The 24,234-nt window shown below is 38.6% G+C and overlaps 1 protein-coding gene across 1 annotated transcript in view; it reads right to left on the bottom strand.

Annotated features, from left to right (window-relative positions):
• Positions 1 to 21,798, bottom strand: part of ZNF804B (zinc finger protein 804B) — a gene marked incomplete at both ends in the record, with an annotated part of 473,269 nt that extends 451,471 nt beyond the window's left edge. The window contains one exon of the mRNA XM_079711650.1: positions 21,691 to 21,798. Within this exon, the coding sequence (XP_079567776.1) occupies positions 21,691 to 21,798 (108 nt within the window). The remainder of the gene's footprint in view (positions 1 to 21,690) is intronic.
• Positions 21,799 to 24,234: the final 2,436 nt, after the last annotated feature.

Genomic DNA, 24,234 nt, shown 5'->3' on the forward strand with positions numbered 1-24,234 from the left:
CTGGTGAAATCAAGACTACAGCCCTACTGCCTTATTCTTGGTACAGAATATTTCTCCCAATCCACAAACTACTAAATATTACTTTCTACGGTCTTACAAAGCACAAACAACGTGAAGTTTTTTAAAGTTTGACCTATTAGCCACATGATTACTGAGTTGAATTTTGAAGAGTGAACAGCTCAGTGATGATTTGTAAGAAACAAAGGAAGTTCTTACCTTGGATGTTTAAAAAACATCCAACGTCCTGGTTAAAAACCAGGATGTCATCCAAGAATGTACTCAATATTTACTTTTTTTTAGAAAGATGATTTTTATAAAGGGATAATTTCAGCAGTTCCTGTATTCCTTTCACCACATACAGAGGAAGGTAATTATAGGTTAGACGGTTTCACTTTTGACCTTCTTGTTTAAGTAGCAGAAGATTTTAGAAAGTGAAAGTTTAGGGCTTTCATACAATATTAAGTTAAAAAGAGTGTGATGTTTTCCTCAAGAGTTCTCTTGTCCATAAAAACTGCTTTGGAGGATAATTCTTAGGAGGACCACTCACCCATGTCTGTTGCTAAAGATGTTTACTCAGAGTATTTTATTACATCAGAGGAGACGGAAACCCACAGCCTAAGGTCGGCATGTTCTACTAAGAGAAGTGCCATTTCTTATCTCTGGCACTACCTGGTTCTTCTTGCTAATATTAACCAAATGACAGTTGTACAAGCACAAGTAATTAGTTTATGAGTGACAATAAGACAATGTTTTCCCTTTTGTATTTTTAAGAGACATCAAAATATCTCTTTAATGAAGCTGACTCTCAGTTGATTAATAGGAATAAAATGCTTGCATAAATAGAATTATGTGCATTTTTGTAATATAATTACAGACATGGGTAGATAGATAGATAGGTAGATAGATGACAAGAGAGATCACTGTATATATATATATATATATATATATAAATATAAATATATATAAATATATATATATATACACATATATATAAACCCAAACTAGAGAAACCAATTAAGATTCATAAAACTGCTCCCAATCAAGTGCGAGAACCAGGGATTTAACTATCAAAGCTTAACAGTGTAGTACAAGAAAGGCTTTGTATAAATAATGCAGATCATTTCTCTACCAGTTATGTCCTCCCTCACCCTTACTCTGACTCCCATCTGAGAAGCTCTGCATGTGGGTCACAACTGTGTGACCCTGTCACCCTCCCTTCCTCCTAATCTCTCTCCTTCTGCTCTATTACATGCACACACACAGCATACAGCCTGGATTAGTACTATCTACAGGCAGCAGAGAAAGCCCATATATAAGGCAGCAAATGATGAAGCTGAAGTAAGAAGCAGACATGAGTTGCCTGGGAATAGTGGAGAGATAGAATCACTTCAGCTCCTGATTCCCTGTCCCAGCCCTGGCTGAGGCCCGGTGGCATTTTCTACACCTGAATCCTTCCAATCATTTCTTCTCTTTTGCTTAAGTCAGTTAAAGTGGTTTGGCAGGGGTGGGTATCTTTTTCCCTCTTGAAGCAAATAATTCCTTAGCAGCCTGACAAATATTTGTCAAAGCAACCTACTCACACAGTGCAAACAGTTCTCAGTTTCACATTAGAAGATTCATGTTCAAATCTCCTATGTTCTGCTGGCTGACTGTGACCTGCAGAAAGTTATTTAACCTCTCTGGGCCTCTGTTTGCTCACCTATAAATTGAATGAGCACCCAAATATTCAATGAGATAAAACACACATGAAAATAACCAGCAACTCAATAAGTGTTTGTTGAATTCATCAGAGTTCAGAGTGTGCTCTGCAAGTTTGCCGTTTCCATAATGCAGTTATGACAGTAAGCTTTGTGACAAGGGCATGAGATGGTTTGAATCCTGACCAACAGCTTTGGGAGACCTCAAGAATGTTGGGTCAATTAGTCAAGTTGTTGATACATAATGCTTCCACAGCAAGGATCCGGTAGTCTAGAGGTATTCTAGAAAATCTCCTAGCAGGGTAAGCACAGAGTAAGTGCTCCAGCAGGCTTTTGCTGCTGCTCTTAATATCCACGGGAAGAATCTGAGCTACCCTTTGATAAATGTTCAAATACCAACTCTGACAATTGGACCCTGATCAGTTAATTAACTTTTATTAATGTGTGTTGTGAATACCCAATTTATATTCTTCAATAATAATGTGAACATGTAAAAAATCACCTACCCGGCTTCCCTGGTGGCGCAGTGGTTGAGGGTCCGCCTGCCGATGCAGGGGACACAGGTCCATGCCCCGGTCTGGGAGGATCCCACATGCCGCAGAGCGGCTGGGCCCGTGAGCCATGGCCACTGAGCCTGTGCTCCGGAGCCTGTGCTCCGCAAGGGGAGAGGCCACAACAGTGAGAGGCCCGCCTACCGCAAAAAAAAAAAAAAAATCACCTACCATTGTAATTAGGTGGCTTAATATATTTAGGAAGGAACTTTTTTATTATTATTTTAAAGAGCTCAAATTCTAACAAGATGAAGATGGACTTATGTTGGTTTTATGGGTTTTTGTTTCCATTATATGTTTCTAACAAAAAATTGGTTGCTTAATTATATGTACCCGAAGGAAAAAAGTAATAACCCCACTGTGCCTTGTCACCTGACATACATAAATTGATGGTTAATATTCACACCTATGAGCAAAATTAGTATATGACAAAGTAGGAAAAAGTACATAATAATAATGGAAGCAATATACACATTTTAATTTTCTCCTATGGACAGAGATAATTTGGGGTTTTCACCTTGAAAAATTGTAATGTTATTTGCAATTTATGTGAGATAAAATTTCGGAAAAGTGCCTCACTTTTTAATTATTACGCATTATTAGTGTCTTTGGGTTCCTGGAAATTGCTTTATAGTTTTGTGTAATTGCCAATAACAAGAGTTTGCACCATTAGTTACTTACTAAAATCTGAACATTTGTTAATTATACCTACACATTGATGTACAAATGAATATTTTGTCAAATTTTTATTTAAATTTGCCATATGTGTAGATACTCGAATTTTACTTTTCAGTTAATATTTTCATTTTGACCCATTCTAATCAACTAAGATTGAATGAATGTGTAAAAGAATGACCAAGGAGATAGAGTTTCACTGAATGCCTACTAAGCCCCAGACTCTGTGGCATCCAGGTGCTGTCATTTACCTGGATAAAGAAGAGACAGGTCCTACTGCCAGGAGACTCAATGAAAGAGAAACAAGTATGTGAGTCAACAATTAAAATGCCATTCTGCTGTAATAAATGAAAATGAAAATTGTCATGGGGGCATAGAGAGAGAATAATCAATTCTCAGTCAAGTGGTTTCACACCTGAGCTTTGGCTTCTGAAGGTCCTGGGTCCAACCACAGCTCTCTGCCCCTCAGTAGCAGATGGAATAGCACCTCCATCTTAAGATTGTTTTAAGAATTAAATGAGACAATGTGTGAAAGGCTTGCTTGGGCACAGTATGTCTGATGTAGAATGAGTGCTCCCTACCTGTTACTACCATTGTGAACTGGGCATTTGAGAGGTGTCTGAACTCCAAGCAAGCATCACAGGGGATTCCCATAGGAATTACCAGTGAAGAAAGGAGAGTGAGCAAGTCATAAAACCTTCCTCAGCTCTGGCCTCTGAAGTTCTAAATCCAAGTAAATCCAAGGAGTATTGGTAAGTTCACACTGGTTCAATAATTCTACAATGTTAATGTGTACAACAAACTTGTGGGCTGCTTATTTAAACTGCACATCCAGGCCCCACCCAGGGCATTGTGATTCTTTAAGTCCAGTGTAGAGGCCTCAAATCATTAGTTTAACCCCATTTAAACAACAATAGATGAAGATGAGCTCTTAAGGCCATTCTAGCTTGATTTTACTACAAGTAACTAAGTTGCCATATATGACATGTAATTTAGCAGTCTTATTTTCCCTCTCTATCCTCCAGAATCAGGGGAAGCAACATACATATACCAAGAGTACTTACTATTGATTGAATTTAAATCAGCCAACTTGATGGCCTTTCTCTAGAATATTCACAAAATTTTTGAAAAATGAATCATAATCAGAAAGATGAGAAAGTTCCTCTTCTAGAACATATATCATACAGGTTTATTTGTTTAATGTGTTTTCCATTCTAAGCTGTAAATTCCACTGGAGCAGACAACATGGGGTAGCTCCACCAGCTAGCATAAATGCCATACAGTTAATCAAGGATTATTTTATTTTCAGGAAAATGGAAAATGCTTGCATTCCAGGAGGTAGGAGTGGTAGGAAAGTCGGAAGGAAGGAGTAGATTGGAGAAATATTTAGGAGTTAAAATGAGATTTACCAATCTGATGAGGAATTAAAGAAAAAGAGTCTCAAGATTCAAGCCTACACTGTTAAATGAAGATGATGTCCCTAACTAAGAAAGCATGCACTTGGTGGAAAGTTAATTTAGTTTTGGATATTATGTGTTTGAGATGTCTATGGGAGATAATAACCAGTGAATAACCACAGATGTCTATGAATCCAAAATTCTGAGTTGTGGTAAACAGAATAATAGTCCCCATAGATGCCCACGATCTAATTCTCAGAACCTGTGAATACTGTCTTATGTGTCAAAAGGGACTTTGCAGATGTGATTAAAACTAAGGACCTTGAGATGAGGAGAGGAGACTGAATTATCCAGGTGGGCCCAATCTAATCCCATAAGTCCTTTAAAGTACAGAGTCTTTTTCCAGCTACAGAGAATCAGAGAGATGGTAGAAGAACTTGCTGGCTTTGAACATAGAGATGGGAAGCCATGAGCCAACGAACATAGGCAAATTCTAGAAGCTGGAAGAGACAAAGAAATGGGCTCTCCTTTAAATCCTCCTGAAAGAAAGCAGCCCTACCTACACCTTGATTTTAGCCCAGTGAGACCTCTGTGGGAATTCTGACCTACAGAACTGAAGAATAATAAATTTGTGTTGTTTGAAGCCACTAAGTTTTGGTAATTTGTTACAGCAGCAATAGGAACCTAATATCCATTAAGGTCTAGGTTGAACATAAATATCCTTCAGATTTCTATATAATAGATAAAACATAATTTCCTCTCTTATTTAAAGCCTCTCCCTCTTACTTTCTGCAATTTTGAAGAAAGTGGTGTAACTGCAGTGCTCGGTATTTCTCTGTTGGCAATCAGTTCTATCTGTATCATTCCTCTCTCCTTGGGGACTGGAACCCATAAACTGGGCATCCCAGAGCTCCTTGCCAGCTGGTTTCTGGTTAGGTCTGCCAATGGGAAGACTGGTGTCAAAGTGGAAGTTAGGAAAAAGAAAGAAAGCCCTGATTTTCCTTCTTCGGCTTGTCCGGCCACCTTGGCACTTAGCGCTCACGGGTTCTGGTACTGGTGGCGGCACCATCAGACAACTGCTGGCCTCTGCAGCAGCAGCACAGTGGTGCCAGCAGCCTCCAGTTGTAGGCACCAGCCACTCAGGCAGCAAATCCACCAGCCCCAGTGGGACTGCAAGCTGTTGGATGACTGCAGAGCAGTGGTGAGGTGGTGGCAGAGGCAGCATCACCACCAGAGTGAGGCTTGTAGGGTTTAGGTACCACTTTCTCCTTTGCTCCTCCAACCCTAGAGGCCGCAGTGATTTCCTGCAGTTACTAACCTCTGGGTAATAGCATCTTCCCCTTTTCCCTCCCTCAGCCTTTTCAACACATTTGTAAACAATTCCTTGCATTGCTTCCCTCTGTTTGAAAAGCTGAGAATGGTTCTGTTATCCTGACTAGACACTGATACAAATGCTTTTTTGCATCATGAAGTGGCAAATGAAACAAAATGACTGAATATTTTCTGAGCAGAATGTATGTGCACAAAAGCTTATACCTACACATGGACCTTAATATTTGCTCATAATGTGAACATAGGTGTAACATATACAACCCTCAGTTACCTAGTATGTCCTCACTTCAAATATTTTACTATTAAAGCAGGTTGTTATTGGGGAGAGAAGTACATGATTGGTTCCTCAGAATTTTCAAAGGCAGTGAAATAAAGATATTTAAACACAGTAAGAGGGTGAATGCTTATCATCACAGAGTTAGTAGTTTTAGATTAAATATCTATCTGTATGGAAAGGAAGAGAAAAATTCCTTCCACATGGCAGCAAGATCATAAAAACAATTTATCTGCTTAACTCAATTCGCTTTGAAAAAAACAGAACAAATGGAAAAGCCACTTCAAATGTATCCTTGTCTTGAATTAAAGCTGTATCAGGAAAGTAGGGCACACTGAGCATTTTCATTGTGAAAGTTGTGAAAACCCGGGGTTTCTCTTTGCACGTGTTGTGTTAAAACAGAAAGTTAACTGGCCCCGACACCTGTACTTGTCTTCCAAGAAAACACAACTACGGTAAAGAGCCATCTTAAAGTACCATCCAAAGCAGCAACAGTTTCAACAATTTGATACGAGTGCTAAGTTCGCAGTAGGTGCTTAGAACACTTTAAGGGGTCAAGGAAACCTGTTCGTAACAGAACAATCCACGTGCTGCAGGAGTAACCATCGACTGTCTTCATTTCATGCTTACTATGCACCGGAAACTTTGCTAAGCACTTAGCATCCATTTGCTCATTCACATCTTCCAATTGCCCCATAAGGCAAGTAGCATCACCAATGAACAAGCTCTGGCTCTTAGTACTGAAGTAGTCATACAACCAGTTAGAGCTGGAGTCAGAGGTCAAACCAGTTCAGTCCAACTCAAATCTATATGCTTAACCACTTCTCTATACTTAACATATGAAGGGAAAATATCCATGCTCTCACCTTAAAAGTGTAGGGGTGGGAGGAGTAAATGCACGAAACAAAGCAAAATATGTACATAAACAACACCGTAAAACCCTCCTCACATCATGGTTTTTTTATTTTAAATTTTTAATTAGATATAAAAACATGCAACCTTTGTCACCATACAACACTAGAAGGGACACATTTTTAGTGGCATTTCAGAGATCCAGAGAGGTACCTCATTTAAAGAAGTGAATATTACCTTGGGTCTTCAATGTTATTATATTAATGGTGTCTAATACCTTCTGAGAAAATTTCCCTAACAAAGACAAAATGAGTTTTTATAATTGATTCAAAGCATTCTAAAAACCCTCCATTTTCTTTTGCTTTCTGGATACAAATGTTATCTGCCCTTAAAGCAAGAAAACCCTCATTCGGCCAGACCACCCCCGGTTACCCTAAAACATCAAAGAGGAGTATTTTGAGTGAAACTTAAATCATAATATCATTCTTGTGTGTAGATCTATAAAGTTAATTCTCAATTCTTCTCTCTTTATACAGCCTAGTTTTAATGGACTTACACAGGAAACTAAGATTAATGATGATTCAACTCCAGTACTCTTATCTTCTTGTTTATAAATCATTTCTGATTTTTGTTTGTAACAACAGCAGAAAAAGCCATAGTTTTCTCTTATCTCATGTGGTACAACCCACAGGAAGTAATAAGAAGTACCCATGCCAGGACCACAGACTGTTTAGCTCTGTACTAAGATTAAAAGCCATATTTCTACCTGAGATGGTTTCCTTATTTCGTTGTTACATAGCCTACAGGAGCAGACGTGGTTGACCCTTACCTGCCAGTCCTGCCTTGTCTTGCACCCCGTCAGCCCCTCAGCCCACATGCAAATCCCAGGCCTGGGAGTCTTTCTCTGGGTCCTGCCTTAGGGCTCTGTGTCAGGATAACTCCCATTCATTCTTCATGTCTCATATTAGCCATCATTTACTCTGGGAATTCTTCCATGGTCCTAGCACTAGGAGGGTTATCCCTCTTTAGAATCAGTTACTTTTTCTTCAAAAGAACTTGTATATTTACAACTAGGGGTATTGTGAAATAAACATCTGTTTACTGCCTATCTTCATTCTCTGTCTGTAGTCTCCACTGGGAGAGATACCATGTCGATTGTGTTTACCTCACTATCATCAGCACCTTGGACAGTGCCCAACAAGTAGTAAGGGCCCCAAATGATTTGCGAAAACTTAGGATCTGAACTCCATCAGCTACAAGGCAGAGCTATAATTGCCCTGAGAATTTTCCACTGGGAACCCGGGGGGACAGGTGTGTATATCTTCCAAGCAGGATAGCATAGAGCCCTTCCAACCAGGGCCCTTTAGGTCCTCCTCATTCTCTTGGGGCCTTCCTCTTGGTGGTTTCCACCCTCTAGGAGCCCCTAAAGCCCTTCTAAAGCAGAACTCTGAAGTAAGACTCATCTTCACTGCTCCCTTCCTATGCTTTCATTTCCTCAGTGGTCTCCTTCTTTTTCTTTTAGGGACCTAACACCTGAGGTATTAGGTTATGAGAAGAATCTTTTCCAGGTTCTTTATCCACATCAAAGAGTAAATCAGTAGCAGGATGAAGAGATGTTTCTTATGTATATTTGCAGTTAGCAGCATCTAAACTGAAACATCTGGCATCGGCCACTAAGAACAGAAGATTCTCCAAAGAATAGAGACAGGACCTTCTCTATGGGGGTGGCCAACCATGCCTCCCCCACCTACAGAACCTCAAGGGAAAGGGAGGCACTCAGGCCCTCACACCACCACACGAAGCCCTGTCTAGTGCTCTGATGCTTTCTCTCTTCTAGGGACTATGTCTACCACATCCCTTCATCCCTCAGCTGATTAGACTTTCAGTGCTGGACTTGTAGGCTACACCCCACAATAACGCCAGCAGGATTACAGGAACCCTGACTTCAATTGCTGTCATTTCCTTGGTCAGCCGAAGTTTCAAAAAAAGAAAATTTACTAAGATCCAAAAGAAAACAAAACAAAAGGACAAAATGATAAAGCCTAGATATAAAAGTTTAGAATTGTCTAGGTCAAAATTACTTTTAAACTCTGACCTAAGTGCTCAGTGCCATGGGCCAACTGAACCACATTCTCTGCTCATCCATTTCAGATGGCCCCCCTCACCTTCTTTCTTCTGCTTTATCCAGAGGAGTTTGGTCACTTACCAAAGCTGGTAGGTAGAACTACTTCCCAGGAGTATTTGGTGCATGAAAAATTTATCTTCTTTTCCCATAGTGTGATTTATCTTTCAGTTTTGCTACATGGCCAATAAGCGTTGGGCAAATAGCAGACCCTTACAATACCTGTTAAATATGATTGGATGAATAAGTGAATGAGTGACTTTGACTCCTCAATTGAGATGTTCTTCTGTTTTCAATTCTAGAAATCTTAGGCTTCTCCCAGACCAGGCTCCTCTATCTAGATTTCTGTCCCACACATTGGCTATTTCCCATCGACTCTATTTAAAGTCTCCTCAGGGACTCAGCTCAGGAAAAAACTTTAGCTTCCTCGAGCTTATTCATGAAGGTGTTCTGAAATTCCAAAGTCACCTTAATGTTTCTTATAAAAACTGCAAACTTAGAGTGACAGTAATATCTAATCAATGTCTAGTGATGGAATTAACTGGCAATGTGTCAAATAGTTAATTGAGCTACTCTGCATAAGATATATGCATTTTAATTATGTTTTAGAAACAGCGGATACTTACCCTTCATGGTCCATCTAAGTAGTATTCAAATCATAAAGCTCCAGGGCTTATGCCCAGATGTGTCTTCCCTGCCCAGCATCCTTGCCCAGATACAGAGGAAAAGGAGGAGGCTTTCACTATCCAAGAGCTTCTCTCCCCCACCTTTAGCCAAAGGTTCCATCTATTTTGCCTGGCTCCTAAGATTTCCTTTGAACAAAGAATACATGGAAAAATAAAACAACAACAACAGCAACATGAAAACCACTGGTCAAACATTAGTGACTTGTTTCCAAACAGACTGGTAAGAAATTGTGAGGTTGAAGGTCCTCCCATACTTCATCACACCCAGTGCTCATCACAGTCAGAAACTGAATCTTAGAGCTAGCCTTATATTCATGACTTAATGAAGAATTTAAAACTTTACGTTCCCAAATTTTTGTCACACAAGTAGATCAGAAGTTGTATTCCAGTTACTGTCTACTGGATCTAATTCTAGGATCTGCAGATTAAGTGATGCTTATATACTATATAAGTCCACGTAAGACCACTCCCTATGAATGTGTTTATGCCAATTATAATTTTTCTCCAGTTATGTTTTCTCACCTATTCTATTCTTTGTGGAAAACTGATTTTCTCTATCACTTTCAGGGGTGGAGTCTATTCTGATGATCACAGAGGACAGAACTGAGTGTGATTTTTTTTTTAAATTTACAGCAAAGTGACACTGTTGGAAGGAACACATAAAGGAAAATTTATTGCAGTTTATTACTTTTCCTTTATAATGTAATTTCACAAATCTTCCTTCTCTAATGATAAGAAAGCAAATCATCAGTGATCGTCACTAAAACTTCTTCCAGCAACATCATGCAGAACTCTTGAACTCATGCCATGTAGCATATGGATATTGGAAGATGAGCATTACATTTGATTGAAAATACACGATCAGGGCTTCCCTGGTGGCGCAGTGGTTGAGAGACCGCCTGCCGATGCAGGGGACATGGGTTCGTGCCCCGGTCCAAGAGGATCCCACATGCCGCGGAGCGGCTGGGCTCGTGAGCCATGGCCGCTGGGCCTGCGCGTCCGGAGCCTGTGCTCCGCAACGGGAGAGGCCACAACAGTGAGAGGCCCACGTACCGCAAAAAAAAAAAAAAAAAAAAAAAAAGAAAATACACGATCAGTTCTTTAAACATATTTAAATTCATTTAATTTAGGATTGATTAATATAAGCATTGTTTGGGTTTTATCTATAATCTCCTTGGCAATAATCCTGTTTCCATATAACACAAACTTGTATTTTACCCTTGTGCATGCGTGTGAAATTATAACAACTTTTGTAATAAAGTTTACACATCATTTGCACATAACTTTCATTTTTTATGAGAATTCCAAGCTAAAGGTTTCTTTCTTTTAATCATTTACTATTTTGCCACTAAATACGTAATTCACATCTCCCCTCAAATAAAGAAAACTCAACAGAGCCTTTCCTAACGACTCTCAAGAGATATTGAAATCCACATGATGGTCAGATCTTTGAATTTCAACATGTACTATTAAGTGAAAGATAATGAAATACTTCACAAATGTCACCTTGGATATAATCCCTGTGTTGTATTAGCATAAATCCATTCATACTTAACAAATCAGTATTCTTTTTTTTGGAGATAATTATATATTTATAAAGCATTCTTATTTAAAGTTACAAAAGAAATGGTGATTTTACAACAGGGAAAATAATTACAAGAAATTCAGATTTTATTACATGCTGTGAAAAACAAAAATGATCCAATTTTAGTTGACTATGGATTTATTGAAGTCAAGTAATAAGAAGCCTGGTTCAAGAACACTAGATCATAAAGAAAAAGTATATCATCATTATGAACAGGAAAGTAAAAGGGACATAAATGTAATTATCTTCTTTTGTTCATTTGTTTCAACTAGTTAAGTTAGCTGTGGTCAGTCAAAGTGAAGTAGGACAGTAGGCAGATGAAACATTGTCTAGTTACCTATCCCCACCCAAAAAGAGGGCCTTGCTGTCAGTTGAGCCGCAAGTACATTTGTTTTTTACTACATCTCTTTTTAATATGATTTTTTAAAAAATAAGGGAGCTTATAATCTGGTGTTAGCACAATAGTTGCCTTTGGGTTGAGTGGTGCTTGGTAAGGGGCACATCTGGGGCTACCAGGAACTTGTAATATTCTATACTACATCTGAGGCATTAAAAAGCTGTACATTTATGATTTGTGACAATTTATATATTATATTATTCTTCAGTACAAAAGTTAAAAAATAACTTTCCATTTAGATACCACTATGTCTAGAATAGGAAATGGTGAAGATTTCATGGAATTATAACTATTATTTCAACTCATCCCAACACTTTTTATTTATAACTAATTTTTTTTGCCCCCTAGGAAATCTTCAGATGTCTAAATCAAAGACTAAACAAACTAAGAAAGGTAGCATTAAAATGTGCCTTTAAAATGATCTGGTTTTGTGTTCTTAAGTTTATCTTCTGTATAAATGATGTATACAGTGTAAAAGGGAACTATCTGGAAAAAGTACACATGATTTGAAAGTGTGGATGATATTTGTCTAAATATATGAAAATATTTTATTGAGTTTACCACCTTTCAAGAATATAAGAAACATCAGTATATTGTATTTCAAAACATCTATCACATTAAAAAGTGTAATCAAGCATTTTGAGTTGTACAAAGTTCAATTAATATATAAGAAAATAAAGCAAGTGATGTACATGGAAGAAGGTTAGTTCTCACAAATTTTTCAGTCCTTTAATGAAAAATCACCAACTCTCTCTGAATAGTTGAAAGGATGTTAACACTGAAGAGGTTGTAGATCTATCCTCTTGCTTCCAAAGGGCACATTGAGGACCAGTGAGTAAATGGAAGGAGGCAGAGACATTTGGGGAGGGCAGAGGAGCCATAGCATTAATTATATTAGTCTCACTAGAGGATCAATCACGTTGGTGAGCAGAGAGGTCCCCTATAACTGGAAATGTTCACCCATATTAAGAGTAGTTGTGTTTGCTTCCTATGGCTTCTCTAACAGATTACCACAAACTTTCTGGCTTAAAAGACAACAAATTTATTATCTTATAGTCCATTAAGTCAGAAGTCTTACTAAGCTAAAGTCAAGGTGTTAACACGGCTGTGATTTTTCTGGAGGCTCTATGGGAAAATCAATTTACTTGCCTTTTCTAGCTTCAAGAGGTCAAGAGCATTCCTTGGCTTGTGGCCCCTTCCTTTATCTTCAAAAGCCAGCAGCATAGCATCTCAAAGCTCTCTCTCTGGCTCTGACACTTCTGCCTCCCTCTTATAAAGGCCCTTGTGATTCCACTGAGCTCACCTGCATAATCCAGGAAAACCTTCTCAATGTCTTAATTTAGTCACATCTGTACAGTCCCTTTTGCTATGTAAGTTAACAGAGTCAAGGGTGTTGAGGATTATAATGTGGACATTTTGGGGAAGTCATTATTCTGCTATCACAGTGCTATATTAAAATATATACAGGGGGAGGCTAAACCAGATTGCTAAGATTCCTTCCAATGTTTATATCCACTAAATAAGACAAAGAAGCCAAATATTTGTTAACAACTGTAGCAAAAGAAACTGACCATACAAAAGACCTGATTCTCTCCACTCTGGAGACTATTACTATCTTGCTGTATGTCCACTGGAGATGGCTGGATATTTTAGCTAAAATGCATTGTTCAGAAGAAGTTCAAGCTTCTTTTGTGAACAGTGACCATATCCTGACTAATCCAAGACAAAAAAAGTACTAGCAGGGCTTCCCTGGTGGCGCAGTGGTTGAGAGTCCGCCTGCCGATGCAGGGGACACGGGTTCATGCCCCGGTCCGGGAAGATCCCACATGCCGCGGAGCGGCTGGGCCCGTGAGCCATGGCCGCTGAGCCTGCGCGTCCGGAGCCTGTGCTCCACAACGGGAGAGGCCACAACAGTGAGAGGCCCGCGTACCACAAAAAAAAAAAAAAAAAAAAAAAAAAAGTACTAGCAAAACCTTGCTGGAAAGTGTGTGACAGATAAGTTGGAGAGGGTTGGCAATTATGCCATAACCACCCTGTAGCTGCTCCAGGATGGTGCTTTCTCAAGGGTTACAGTGGCCAGTGATCAGGAAATTATTGTCTCTTTTTCAAAAGAAAGAAAAATGAGAGTGAGAAAGGGAGAAATGGTGTGTGAACCACTATTTTTCCTCCTATGACACACTCCTAAATAGGAAGGGAATGGTCAAGTTCCTAACTTGTAATTCGTTTCACAGAAGCTATTAAATATGTGCCAATGAAAAATATGGCTCGACTAACTCAGGTATGAATTTCATCCATTTACATATAGCCAATCTTCAGCCTCTTGTGGCCTTTAACAAAAGATGTTCAGAAACGGTTACATGGAATAAAGCACTCTGCAATTGGGAATAATAGGAAGTATTAAATTATACTTGAGGCAACTGGCCAAAGGATCTTGGTAGAATTGAAAGTAAGAAGGATCACCATGAAAACAGTGGCCACTTAATCCAGTAGAACAGTATGCATTCTAAAAGATTCTGACTAACTACTTGGGAAAAAAATTCTCTAAGGAAAAGTTTTCTTCTTGGAGCTACCAGCAGAACCAAAGGGAACATATTTATACCAGTTAAATTTCTATTGAAATCCTTTTGTTTTCTATTGAAATCAATAATAAACCAGAAGCTGTGCTTAGCTCTGGGGATATAAGGACAATGGCAAACACGACCCCAAGGATCTCACATCTCATGGCGAAATGGAGACCAATAAACAAACACAATTCAGTGATTATCAAGGCAAGCAATGGATGTGACTAGAGCCTGAAAAAGAAGCACTTGACCCACGAGATAAGGGAACTTCGTGTAGACTCATATGAGGACCCAACTCTTTAATTAAGGCTGAAAGAATATATATGTCCCAAAAAATGATGGCAAAAAGAGGATTTGTAGCAGACAGAACAGCATGGGCAATGACATAAAGGTCTATAAACACCCATCATAGTCAAGAGCTTTGAGTAGCTCAGTATGGCTGGACCATAGGATCAGGTGGGAGAAAAGAGTTAAAGCTGAAGAGGTAGGTGGGGGCTAGATCATGAAGACTCTTAGATACAACCCAAGGACTATGAACATGTTCAGATAATAAGAAAATACGTAGTATGGACATCTCTTTGTCTCTTGACTTCACATTTAGATGAAGCAAATCAACGGGGAGGGTCAGATTTCAATGAGCCTCCTCCATCCCCTCCATCATTCAATAAGGCGTTCAGTAGTTATCTTCTCTTTAGAATATGGTATTTATATCATTCACAAAGAGGAAATGCATATCACCTTTGCTTGCCAAGGAAAATGTTAGGGAATATAATTATTCATAGCAAAATGGAGATCTGAAAAGGACACATGTGGGGGGAAATTGACGGTATTTTTCTGTCGCTGGGAGGTAACATGAGACAAATGAAGTGCTGTGTAATAGCTGTGGGCAGGGGAAGAACACTGGTAGGAGGTGGGTTCTGAATGGAGATACGGGGGAAGCTTTCAATTCTGAGCTAGAGATGAATGTTATGTGTGGATGGTGGACAGAGAAGGAACCTGCATGCTTGGGTGGGGCAGCAGACAGAACGGGGTGTTTCTCACCATTTGCAGAGGCCTGTGCCTCTGGAGTTCGAAGTATATGCCGGCATTTATACAGGAACCAAAAAAGATGCTGGAAGAAAACGGTAACCATGCTAATGAAAGGAATAAGGATCAAGGGCAAGAAGAATAACGGGGAGGGAAAAGATTGTTTAGAAAAACAAAACAAAATAAATTGGCAGTACGCGTTTCAAGATAAACTATATTCTGCCTCTTACACCCACACGAAAGTGAAAGCAAACTTGCCAAAAGGAATCTGCCAATTCTCAAAACAAAAAATTGGCAGCCCTAATTATACTTGCTACAAATGAACAAAATGAACACTCTCCAGGAATCACGCTCAAGACTGTCCAGTCTAAACTCCTAAGGGGCATCCCTATAGTTGGAGGGTCTATACTTTATTATTTATTTATAGCCTGCTTGCTTTCACAACAGACCTAAGTCATCTAAAATAAACTTTATACATTAAAACAATAAATATAAATTTAAAAGAATGAAAGTCATGGAAAATAAAATTAAAATAAGAGCTAGACCGGGAATAGGAGATGAGTAGGGGTGAGGACATCATGCTGCTTTGAAGGCCAACGTCAATCCCCATCACTTGTGAAGCACACATTTGTCTCTGGGTTTCCCAACAGCCAAAGAAGAAAGGAAATATAGTTAGCTATATAGCTTTCTTTACATGTGAAGGAAAACTACACTATCAGTTTTTTAGAAGCTAACATTTAAATTTTAGGTATCAAATTTGAATGAAGGAAGCATTTAGTTCCATGCATGTTATCAGGGGTCCATTTCAGGAAAAGTAGGATCATTAGTGAATATTTTTAAAATCCCTTTCCATTTTAAATACTGTATAATATTCCTTTGCATTTTTTGTCTTCAATAAGCTAACAATGTCTTAGTTAAAACTGAGAATGCTGTCTAACGATGATGTAATTCATCTTTCCACAGTTTCTTTTCATGTCCAATAAGTATTTCCAATGCAAGAGAGACTCTGGAACTCGGTGATTTATATATTCCTATTATCATCATAACTCTACACTTCATGAGAATATATCAAATATTTAATTTCTCTCTCTAGACCTTATCCACTAAGTAAGCCTGATTTACAAAATCTGTCTACAAAAGGCTGCCACCCATCATTTTATAGGAATTACCTGGAACACTATATTTGTTAAAACCAAAAGACATTTTCAAACAAAGTAGCATTTTTATTTCAATTTTGATTCAAATTATTTTCTACAAAATATGTACATATGTACTAAAGGATTATTCTGCCAATGTGTATTTTGACAAACCAAATTCATACTGAAATGCACTTCATAAAGTTATTCAAAATATATATTACTCTTCTTGATCTTTGTTCCCAGTACAGCCTTAATCCTACTGACATCTCAAACCCTATTAATATTTAACACATGGAAAGTATGTATCTTAGTGCATATACATTATATAACAAAGATTTCACAGCTGCAACTAAGGCTAAGTTTTTTTTAAGAAACTACAAATGATTAAGTTCTATGCTAAATACCATCCCCGTTTAGCCTACACATGATGAAAATACGTTTTATTTTGTTTCCAAAATATAGGGCAGAAACCTAAAATAGAGTTTATCTTAATTGTTAAGTCTAAAAGAAACAAATCAAGAGACTGACCCATCAAATTTTAATTGTGAAATAAATGTAGTATGATCTAATAAAGTCACACATTATAGCACTCAAATACTTACTGGACTCTTCTTATCATGAAAACCTTCTGAAGTTACGGAAACATAAATTAAGTCCTAGAAAGTTGAGACTTATTTCAGAAAGCATAATGCCAACTACAAGTTTCCGAAATCAGTTAGTTGGGGGAGAGGAGAAATGGGTTGAAAAGGCAACTAGAGGACAGAAGACTGCTTAATACAATACTTGACATAAAGAAAACATGCATTGTAAGAATTGTAACTGAGTCTTCTTTACTGAAAACACCTGAAAGTTTAAACATAAAAGGCAGTATATGTATTCATGAATTAAAGAAGAGGAGGCAGATGACTTCTCTACGGGACAGCATATCTTCATAATCATATTTGGTACATGAAAAGTGCATCAGTTTGATAGCATTTTTGGATGTGTTTAACATGTACTTGTTAAGCATAAGGGAAATACATGAAATTATTATAGGCATTAGAAAAAAGAGCAAGGTTGTAACTGCACTCATTTCCTCATAAGGGATTCTCTGAATAGATGCATCCTCAAGGTAATTAACCTTTTCTAGAACTTCTTTCAGTTATACATATACACTGATAATTTTTAAAAGAGAACTTTATAGAATTTTTTAGTCCATTTAAAATGCTTGTTTGTATGCCACCTCCTTCAATTAGGTAATTCAGTCAGATATATAACTTAGAATAAGATCACTAAACAAAACAAAATAACAAGTAAACAACAACATCCAAGGACCCTGATCTGTTGCTGAGATGAAAATCCCAAGAATTTCCTTCACATCAAATGTTTCAGAGGAAGACAACAGACATTCCCAGAAACAGATATTCCTGGTGTCTATCTATAGTGTTCCCAGGAATAAGCACATCTTAAGAAGTATCACTCTAATAAGCTAACTGTGTACCACAGACAAAATAAAAAACTATGATTATCATTAACATTTAATCACTACATATCCTGAATGATAGTCTTAATATTGACCACACACAGATTAAATAAACTGTAACAAACCACACTTGTCTCTAAATTTGAGATGATGTTTTACATTACTTAAGATAACTAAGAATCTATTCAAATATATTTTTGACACTACAAGAGGATATTACTTGTTTAATTGAATTCAAACATGGTGGTAGAAGAACTTTTAAGTTCCTGGATTGTAAGAAAGTTTTACCTTTAACATATCTGACAGTAAAGATTATAACGTAATATATAGGTAACTTCCTATACTTGAGTACTGGTAACAATGTGTGTATCTACATCTCTATCTATGTGTAAATAGGCGCACATGTGTGTATGATTTTTAAAGTCATCATTCATTCATATTATAGATTTGGAATATGGTGGGGGATAAATATCCTAAAATGTAGGAGGGTATAAATTTACTTTCTAAAATTGAAGACTTACCAATAAGCACTATGCAATACTCTCTGTCAATTTTCTTTAATCTATCCCTGGATTTAAAGTAACATAAACTATCTCAAATCAATTATTCACATCCTAATTAGGATGAAAAGCAATAAGCTATTTTTTTCATACCAAGTCACCAAAAAGAAGAGAGATGCAACAGATAAGACATTTGCATGTTTTCACTTTGAAGATAGGAACTGCATTTCACTCTAGGATTTTCAGTGTACTGATCTGTGAAAACTGCTTGGGAAAAAAATGCTTTATTTATTTCTCAAGTATCCCATTGAGTATTTACTACAAGAGTTCCATATAATGATTCAATGTTTTCTAAATGAACTCCTTTGAAATAAAAGTGTATATAAATATAATCATTCCCTTTTTTACTGTTAGTTTAATATCACGTGTTCAGATTCTACAGACGTGATTTGAACATGACAAATTATACAACTGCTTTAAATATATAACTGAAGAATTATATCTATAAGACACTGACATGTTAAATTCATATTACCCAGGTGTATTTATATCAGAACTACCAAAGAAGAAACTCATTATAGGAAAAAGGAAGTGTGGTTTTTCTCCATTCTATAACAAAGTTACAAAATAGTCTTATTCAATAATTGTGTTATGCGCTACTTTTAAACAGCTCTACTAAAGCAGAAAAGTATGGATTAAAATAGGCAGAACACTCAGATTGAAAAAGTAGGAACCAAAGTTGAAATCATTGTAGAACTTAGTGAAAATGAGTTAAATCAATGAGTCATACCCCAATCCATAATCCCAGATAAACTGAGTTTCAGTGACTGGAAATAACTAAGTCATTGACATAGAGGTCAATCTGAGACCATTCTGGGAACTAAGTTTGGAAAAAAATTACTGTCAGAGTAGCTATTTGTTTTAATAAAAAATAAATGACTGTATACTATGGATCTGTGAGTTTAATATTTGTACTGGTAAAAAAAATCAATAAACTTATGTTAACCTGAAAGTAACTTGGGGGGGGTGTATTTCTGAATATTAAAAAAAATGATGTATAACCAGCTTTCAGTTTTATGCTTTGCAACACATTAATGAAGAAGGCAAATATAAACTCATCTGGACCAGTGAACTATTACTTAAATTCTCAAGGGTCTATGGTCCAGAAGATAGTGACCTATTTCAATTTAGGGAGAAAGACTAAATGTTATGCAATGTGAATGCATTTCTGACTTAACAACCTGCCCGTGACAGAGAATGAATGAACATCAATTTTCACATACTGCTCATCTCATGTGAGAAACTTTTGAAACCTTGAAATAGTCATTCCAATTCCATAGCAAAATGTAAAAGAAGACAAAATAAATCAGGTTTAGGAAATACCTACACAGACTAATTCAGATATTTTTAAATGATGCAAATGTAATTTAAGTACAGTCAAATGTGTAAACATTGGAGAGAACAGCGCAGTGAATCAAAGTGTGGAAGCTAGGTAAAAGTAAACGAATCTGTATTTTAGTGAAAACCAGCCCAATAATGAATAAGAATAGCGTCCTGTGGGTGTGAGCCTCTGGTCAGCCAGCAGGGCCATGTGGGTTATGGGTTGTCTTCTTACATCCACATTCATATGTCCAGTCCCTATGGGGTCCTCAGGCTCCTGGGAGATGAAGGAACATAATGGGGTGGCAGGGGTATAGGGTGGGAGGGAGGCAGGACACTTTTTGACCTTGTGACAGAAATTCCCTCTGCAAACCCTATAGATTTGGGGAGATTAACACCACATTCTAACTAACTTAAATGGAACTAAACAATGTAAGGACTATGAAGTAATTCTCCCTTTACACTGTGAATGATTAAGGCACATACCCTGTAACGCACTACCCAATTCAGATTTCCACAACCAGAGAGGGTTTGGGAAGACAGCCACAGAGCTTATCAAAGGGTGGAAAAATATCTATGAGAAAGATGGAACATTCTAGGGTTTCAAGATGAAATGAGCTTAAAGAAAAATTTGAAGAATTTAAGACTGCTCTAAGGAAGATTCTGACAGCATGGGTTGTTAAACATTAAGGTGGTTTGCTGAGACTGCGGAAATTCTGATCCTGAGAATCTTTAAAAATAGGAAAGATTCAGACCAGCTGCTCAGAAAGATTGAATGTGGGCTTTATGCATCTAAAACCCTTCAAGACGCTTCTAACCCTGTGAATTTAACTGTAAATGCTAATACAAACAGTATATTCCATCTTACACTTTTGATTCAATACTAAATAGTTGCAGGGGGTTTGCAATGACCTACTTTGTACAATGCATGAAAGCGTGTGAGGCAATAGTTTGTCACAGTTAGGAGTCCTAGTGATATCTCTGGGTACCTGCACTTTCTGATTTCAGATTTTTCATGCAAATCACATATAGCCCTTAATCACAGGTTTTTATAATATATTGCAGTTTTGAATAATTCATGCTAGTGAAACATTAAACCATGATGGAAAGAACCGAAAAATGAGTAAATAAAAATCAGACAACTTCAATTTTCCCTCTTTATATCATACAGAACTTAAAGTACTAGTTTTCACCTTACACTAGAAAAATCGTTCTTTAAGTTTAGACCCTTAGTCACTTACTAAAAATCCAAAACTTTAAAAAATAAATCATGACTTTTTTTTCTTGAAACACATTTGAATCCTTTAAAAAAATGATTTATAGTATGTACTAAGGGATGAACTGACAATATATTGAAGTCATAGATTCCGGTCAAAATCATTTAACAAATATACTTAAATCAAATAGTAAACTAAATTGAATAGTTTACTAAGTTAAATAGCAGTCACTCAAATTTGCACATGAATACATCTGTATATAGTACAAAAAACTGTCTAATTCATATTTTCACAAATAATTCTTTGGCTTTCCCTGAAGAACCTACATAGTGAAGCATTAGATTTCATCATATCGGGATCCAACACTTTTCCTTTTGCCCGGACCCTGATGCAAAATGTTTAGAGTTTATTTTCTTATAAAGTAAATGCAGCATTATTAAACTAATCCCAACTGATGACTTCATGAAGTATGGTTATAAAGTGCCACTCAAACTTTCTATACTGACCAAATCAGCAGATTCATAACTTGACACAGCACGCAGGAGCTACCTTCACAAGCCTGCACTTAACTGCATTCAGTAAATATTTGCATACCTAGCACTATAGATGCTAATGACTTGTGTTGAAAATACACATGTAAACACACACCCCTCGCTGTGTAACAGTCTGTCAATAAACTGTCTAAACAGATACAATATACCTATGGGCAAGGTAGCTTATCCATCACCCCCTCATTGTGCCAGGACAATATCTCTTTCTGTTTATGTTGATTTTGAACGTGCGTGTGTGTGTGTGTGTGTGTGTGTGTGTGTGTGTTTGTGTGTGTGCGCAGGTTACCAGAGAGGGAGATCCGTTCTTGCAGAGGGGCCCTCTGAAGACTCCTTTAATGCCTCGGTAGTGCCCATTGCTGAGATGTCTCGAACTGATGACCAGGTAACAAGCCATGTGGGTTCCGGGCGGGAGGTGCAGAGTCTCAACTCCTCACCAGGCGACCAGCCGTGGAAATGCGGGCTGGTTTTTCAGCAGCAACAGTGACTGCCACCTCCGGAGAAGAAGCGGCCAGCAGTAAGCAGGGGACGCTGCAGCCGCGCGTCCCCGCTCCTCGCCCAGCGCCGGGCTCCTGCTGCCGGCAGCAGCTGCTCTGACGGCGGCAGCAGCGGCAGCCACAGAGCACTTAGGTGACCCGGCGAGCCAGTCCACATGCTGCTCTGGCCAGGTGGCTGCTCAGCCGCGGACGGCGATATATATAATTTTAAGGACAACTTCCTGGGTCCGCTAGGGAATCAGCAACTCCTCCTCTCTCTCCCTCCCGCCCCCGCCTTCTCACCCAGTGCGCGCGCAGGGGATGCTCAGGCGCGGGCGCCCAGCGTCTGGCCCGGGCGTCCGCGGCCCTGCGGCGCCGCGAATCAGCAGCAGCAGCCTGTGCGGGGAGAGTGGCTGGGGGTCCTCGGAGGGCCAGATCGCTGCCCCCCGCTGCAGTGGAGGGGAGGGGGGCGGGGGAGGCGACGGGGCAGGCTGGGCTGAGAGCTGAGAACTGGGGACGCGGCGACTTGTGAGTGAGAGCTGTTAGCGCGACGGCTCGGAGCCACCGGGGAGGCGAGGGGGCACGCCTGTGGCTCGGCGTGGAGGCGACAGCTGCGGCGGCGGCGGGACGCGAAGCCCCAGCATCCAGCCATCAGCCGCCCTGGCCCCCTGGTCCCTCCACCCGGTCTCTGGGCCAACTTTGCACTGTGCTGCGGCGGGCGGGATGACGGGAGGGCGCGGTGGAGGAGGTGCGCGGGAGGAGAGCCTTCTCTTTACCGTCACTCCCGGCTCGCCTTCAGCATTTCTGCCGTACTCCGGCTGACGGCGCCGCAAGCGGAAACAACAGCTCCCCAGCGGGCTGTAAAGGTGTGCTGTGCAGCCCCAAACAGGGCAGACAGATGAGACGCGCTAGAGTGGGTAGTGGATGGAGGAGGAAGCAAGTTTTAGATAGAAAACTTGCATAAGGAATAAGATGAAACATGTATACTTGTGCCTTTCTTTTTTCCTATCTATCATCTCTCTGTCCTTTTATCATCTATCTCCAGAGTTATAAACATTCGCTTACAAGTCTTTGTTTCCTTAAAGAGGCAGATATTTTTGGTCTATATAGGACATTTGTGTCTTCACAACCCCCAACAGTCACCCTTCAGAAGTGTCGTTTTTAATGGACTTTATGTCATTTACTGCAAATAAAGCCACCAGGGAGTGAGCTGCACTGAGAAGTAAAGACGTGCAGAAATGTGCTCTGAAAGGAGAAGGAAGCCCTCACAGCTGACCTTACAGGGTTGGGTGTAACCTCTCTCACCCCCCTCACCTGGTCTGTGCTGGGAGAAGATGAAAGGTCACCTCCCTTCTTTTGCTTTAGCACTGGAATTAATTTCATTCCTCTCCCCAGTTTTCTCTTCTAACACAATCCCCATTTGCATCCTGGTTGACACTGAGGACCTCTCACAAATGACAGAAACCAGTAAAGCAAGCATGTAATTAGAATTCTACTATTCAGGCAACTCATAAAACTCTTAAGCAAAAAATAATCCAATGAATACAACTTTTGTAACTACCTAATAAAGGCTTGACTCTCTGTTTACATTATTACAATAGCTTATATCCTTAATATTTTAAAGGTTTTAGATTGTCCTTTTCAAGTTTTTTTTAAAGTGTTTACATACCAGAAAGTGTCTTAGTATATAAGGTGAAAGTGCCAATTTCTTGTAAATTTTGAATTGAAAATTACTGAGACTGAGATAGTGCGATGTAAATTTTGTAGGAATTGTTTACTTTGTAACTATCTTGGTAAGAACTTTTGAAATTAAAATAGCAGAAACAATAGATACAGCATACCCACCTTTTCCTTTCTATGAAGATGCTGGATGTGTTTAACAATGCTGTGTTTATTCAGCTGAGAGTTGTAAAATGTTTCATGAAGCTGAGAGTAAGTAATATTACTCATATACAGACATTTAGATATAGTCTATGCAAAGGAAACAATATATTTGCAAAGAAGGAATTTCAAAATCAGGTGAAATCCTTGCCCCAGAAAAGTGGAATTTCAAAAGGAGATAGTGTGGCTCAGTCTATAATTACTATCTCACTCTTCATAAATGTAAGTAGCAAACAGCATTGAGGACCTAAGTGTAAACATCCTTGAATGGACTAGAAAAATGAATGATGTCACATGCTGTGAATAACAGTTCCAAGGACACTCTGCCTTCTTCAAGTGAATATGATTCCTAATAATGCTTGATTATTTTAAAGAATTAGGTATGCTTTTCTAAAAAGAAAGGACTGACTTAAGTAAATCACACAATTCAAATATACCATCCTGTTATTATTTTGTTATTCAAATTATCTGTTAGC

This window comes from Hyperoodon ampullatus (genome assembly GCF_949752795.1).
Source record: "Hyperoodon ampullatus genome assembly, chromosome: 9".
NCBI lineage: Eukaryota > Metazoa > Chordata > Mammalia > Artiodactyla > Ziphiidae > Hyperoodon > Hyperoodon ampullatus.